This window comes from Nanorana parkeri, unplaced genomic scaffold (genome assembly GCF_000935625.1).
Source record: "Nanorana parkeri isolate BGI_ZX_2015 unplaced genomic scaffold, ASM93562v1 scaffold792, whole genome shotgun sequence".
NCBI lineage: Eukaryota > Metazoa > Chordata > Amphibia > Anura > Dicroglossidae > Nanorana > Nanorana parkeri.
Window position 1 is genome coordinate 709712 of NW_017307060.1, and position 4514 is coordinate 714225.

The 4514-nt window shown below is 44.6% G+C and overlaps 1 protein-coding gene across 1 annotated transcript in view; it reads left to right on the forward strand.

Moving 5' to 3' along the window:
• The first annotated feature begins 237 nt into the window (after positions 1–237).
• The window catches only part of LOC108793937 (mucin-5AC-like), a 46031-nt gene continuing 41754 nt past the window's right edge, over positions 238–4514 (forward strand). The window contains exons 1-4 of the mRNA XM_018564898.1: positions 238–946; positions 2367–2504; positions 4120–4284; positions 4390–4484. Coding sequence (XP_018420400.1) covers positions 238–946; positions 2367–2504; positions 4120–4284; positions 4390–4484 — 1107 coding nt within the window. The remainder of the gene's footprint in view (positions 947–2366; positions 2505–4119; positions 4285–4389; positions 4485–4514) is intronic.

A 4514-nucleotide genomic window follows, 5' to 3' on the forward strand; every position in this document is an offset into this window, starting at 1 on the left:
CCGACTATAGGTCCCACTTGGAGGGCAGCCCGATGGGCCTTCATACGCAAACAAATATCCCCTGATCCATCCCCTATGCGGCCGATCTTGGGGGCTCCGGATTTTCCCCCTGGTCTGGAGGCCGGCCCGTTTCGCCGCCTTCTGGCAGGGGGAAAATTTCGAGCACTTCCTCCAGGGTCCTGACTGGCAAATACGTAGAAACTCCCCTGAGGACCCAGATTCTGAAAATCTCGACACATGGCGCCTGCACCAACTGTCACACTTTCTCTCCTCGCTTCCTCTACCTACCCCTACACGAAAAAGCCTACACTATTTGAGCAAATCTGCTCTGACAAGGAACCCATAACTAAAACACTCTCTCTATGCTACCAACTAGTGTTGGCTGCAGACCTGGAGACCCCGCTCCGATTCCTTGAGCGCTGGGAGGGGGAGCTGGGGATACAGTTCTCACAGGAGGAAGGTGCCCAGCTGTTGCGCCACTCCCTGAAGTCATCCATCTGCAATAGATACCAGGAACTGGGATACAAAATCCTAACGAGATGGTACCGGACCCCTCATAGACTTCACCAGATGTCACGGGCAAATCCGGACATTTGCTGGCGCTGCGGCTCTTCCCCTGCGGATATGCTTCACATCTTCTGGTCCTGCCCATCTCTGACACCTTTCTGGACACAGGTCCGCCTCATTGCGCAAAAATTTACAGATCACACCGTCCCGGATGACCCGGCGTTCTTCCTTCTCCACCATAACCACTTCCCAGTGAAAAGCTACTCCCGCTCGGTTCTGGTGCATTTACTGAATGCAGCCAGAGCATGTATACCTCTTCTATGGAGACAGGTTACCCCGCCCTCGGTCCAAATGTGGTTCTCCAAAATAAACGATATTCGTTCCATGGAAGATCTCACCAGTTCCACCAGGGCACCTCCTGCAAGTTCACAGCTACGTGGTATTACTGGATAGAATACACCACCACTACGGAATACCGCATGATAATGGAGACTTGAAATCTGACACATAGGCACCCGGTGAAGATGCCCGACCCCATCATCCCCCCCTCCCCCCCTTTTTCCTCTCTATCTTTCTGTTTACGTGTCTTGTTTCACCCCCTCCCCCAATGTATGTATGTCCCCCTCCCTCTCAGGCTTCCACGGTATCCAACTGTTATTCCACCGGTGGATGCTCTGCTACACATTCACGTGCATAGTGATCTCGACTCCACCTGTTCTATATCTATAAGTCTAAATGAAGGGTTACCCAGATGGTCAAGTTTAGATGATTGTAATGTGTTATTGGTGTTCTCACTAGAATTATTCCAGTTGTATCTGTATGTATACGTACCATGTACATGCTACCTTTGCGACAATAAAGAATTTATAAAAAAAAAAGTAGTCAAATGCATTTTTAAGGTTTAACTCTTGGTTTTAGTGTTACATTAAAGGAGAACTATGGGGTTAGGGCTTTTCCCCATAGTTCTCCTAAGGGTAATGGGAGGACGTTAGTTTGTGTCCAAAGCTCAGTATACCGCAAGCTACAGCTCATGGTATACTGAGACGCCGCAGCCTGAACGGACCCAGACAATTATGTCTGGATCCACCCAGCTGTGTGACTGGCAGCTGGCTCTGCCTATCTAGAGACAGAGCCGGCTGTACCCGTCCCCACCCCCATCGGTTCCGCCAGACAGCGTTGGAGGATTGGACAGGGGAGGGGGGAATCCAGTCCCTCCCCTGTCACGGCTCCCTGCCGGCACAGGATCGAGAAGTGAGCGAGCGCCGGTATGTGTTCGCTCACTTCCATATCTACTGAGCTGACCTGTGACAGTCTCATTGTCACAGGTCGGCTCAGATTATGAGACTGAGTGAAAATCACTCACCTCATAATTCTCCTTTAAGTTATGTTTGTAAATGTAAGCTTCAGCTATTTTATTCTGGAAACAATAGACTTTTTCAACGGATCAGATAAGAATAGACAGGTAAACACTAGTTGGATATACAGATATTTAGATTTTTATGCTAAATTTGATTTTTACTTCACTAAAAAAAGGAAATGTTTATTCAAAATTAACTTATATAAAACAGTTCACCCTTCTTAGGATCTGGTGATATTAATGTTAACATGGTATCAAATGAACTACAATCTCACATTTAGTTAGCTAATTTGTATTGAGATTATAGTCTATCAAGGAAGCAAACTTGGAGTGGTGGGTACTGTGCTTTTACCTGCAATTTTTAAGGGTGGTGACAGGGATTCTTATAGCGGCACATTCATTGTCATTTGGGCCAGCAACAAAATATTTAACCACATCCTTAGAACTTTGCAGAAGAGAGTCAGTGCTTTAATCCTGATTAACAGTATGTTGTCTTTCACAGCCAATATGACAATATCTCAGCCTACATCATTCTATATGAACATACATACGATGTTTGGGCTGTCTGTGATGATTCAGTGTATACCTGTAATGCAGGTTTATATTGATGTGGATTCTTCCTATGAACATCAGACGGGTGGTAAGATTTTCTTTCTCTTTAAAGTGGCTGGGTACTGGTAAATTGTCTTAATAAATGCAATGGTGAGGTTTCCATACATTAGTCTTCACCCCCCCACAAAACCATAAAGGCATTATTTTCTTCAAACTGGACTCCTAAATGATATATTTTTATGTTATATAGAATGTAACAGGGAATACAAGCTACCATGTTTTCCACCAGCCAGCAACTACCCAGAACTTAAATACTAAAATCGTTGGAAATTACCTTTAGATGGCAATAGAAATTAGATGACCTTTACAGCCTTTACTTTGCAAGACTGAACCTTTGCCAACACCTGCAGAATCATGAACAGTAAACTTACACCTAAAAGAATCACGAAGGAAAACTAAATAAAAAATTATAAACAGCCTGAACATGGACTCTCCTGTTCAAATCACCAGAGAATACCCATTCACTGTCAATAGATACGTTTACAGGGTTATTGACAAAGCTGTCGAATGCATCTGAGTGAATAACTGAGCCGAAGTGAGACAAACTACGTTTAGCTATTCACTCCGGCTCTGTACGGCTGATTTCAGCCGTACATCGGCTGCCTTCGGTCAGCCGATCATGTTCTGCATGTTCGGCTGAGCCGAAGGGCAGAGATACTTCGACTCAGCCAATCCAACATCTGGATCTGCTGAGCCGCAGCTCCGGCAGCTCACTCGCTGCCATTCGCCCCTTTTCTCATAGGGGCCAAACAGCAGTGAGTGAATAGCCGAATGGCCGCCGAGCAGCATTCGGCTCGGCTACTGTGCTCGGTACCTCTGTGGTACCAAGCAGAATAGAAAATAAGTGAGAAGAATGAAAAAAAAAAGAGTTGAAAAATTATTTTTAAAATGTGAATAAATAGAGAAATGAAAAATAAATAATTATATTTGAAAGAAGAAATTTTTTTAAAAAAAAGGAAAACAATTGGGCCGAGCTAGGGGTGACAGCTAGCTCCGCCCAACTGTTTCCTATTGGCCAGCACCTGCCAGAGTCTTCTGGCAGGTCCCAGCCAATGAATAACAACTGGGCGGAGCTGGCCGTGACATCACAGCCACCTCCACACAGTTGTTATTGTTTAATGACAGTTCAGCGTCCCCAAGTCATTTGGGGATGCTGATCTGTCATTACAAAAGGGCAGAGCAAGCCGTGAGATCATGGCTGGCCCCGCACAGCTGTCATTTGTGTGGAGAAAGGTCAGCTTCGGCTGACCTTTCTCCATGCTTCAGCTGTCAATTCGGCACGGCTGAGTCACTCAGCTGCCTTCGGCTGCTGTATGGGCTATTGTGAATGGCCCGTACAGAAGTCCTTCGGTTCGACTTAACCGAAGGGCAGAGGCAGCCAAAGCGAGCCGAAGGATCAGCCAAAGTTACAGCTGGATCATTTGGCTCTTTAGAGAATAACCCCCTTAGTATCAGTTATTGCATGTGTTTTTTTGTATTTTCCCAGGCTTGTAGCCATAAATATTTAAGGTGCTAAATGATCCATATGAATCAGTCATACAGGATTTTTTTACACCTCCCTCATATACAGTAAGACCCTTTCCTGATACATTGGTAGGTATTTCATAGCACCAAAATGAGTCTAATATCATTATATGTTAAAGGTCTGTGTGGAAACTTCAACAATATCCAAGCTGATGATTTTAAAGCTCTGAGCGGAGTCATTGAAGGAACTGCAGCAGCCTTTGTTAATACCTGGAAGACTTTAGCCAACTGTCCAAATATTAGGAACAGCTATTTGGACCCATGTTCACTCAATGTGGAAAAGGGTATGTCTTTTATGTAAGGTAAACTAAACGTTATAACAATGTAAACATGTTGTATATTGCTATTTTCTCTCGAGTGCTATTAACTGAATTTGTTGTGTTCTGCAGAAAAATATGCAATGCATTGGTGTGGTTTGCTTACGTCTGCAACTGGACCTTTCTCCTCGTGTCACAGCTTGGAAAGCCCTCTTATTTATCATGCGGTAATTTCCCTATATATATATATATATATA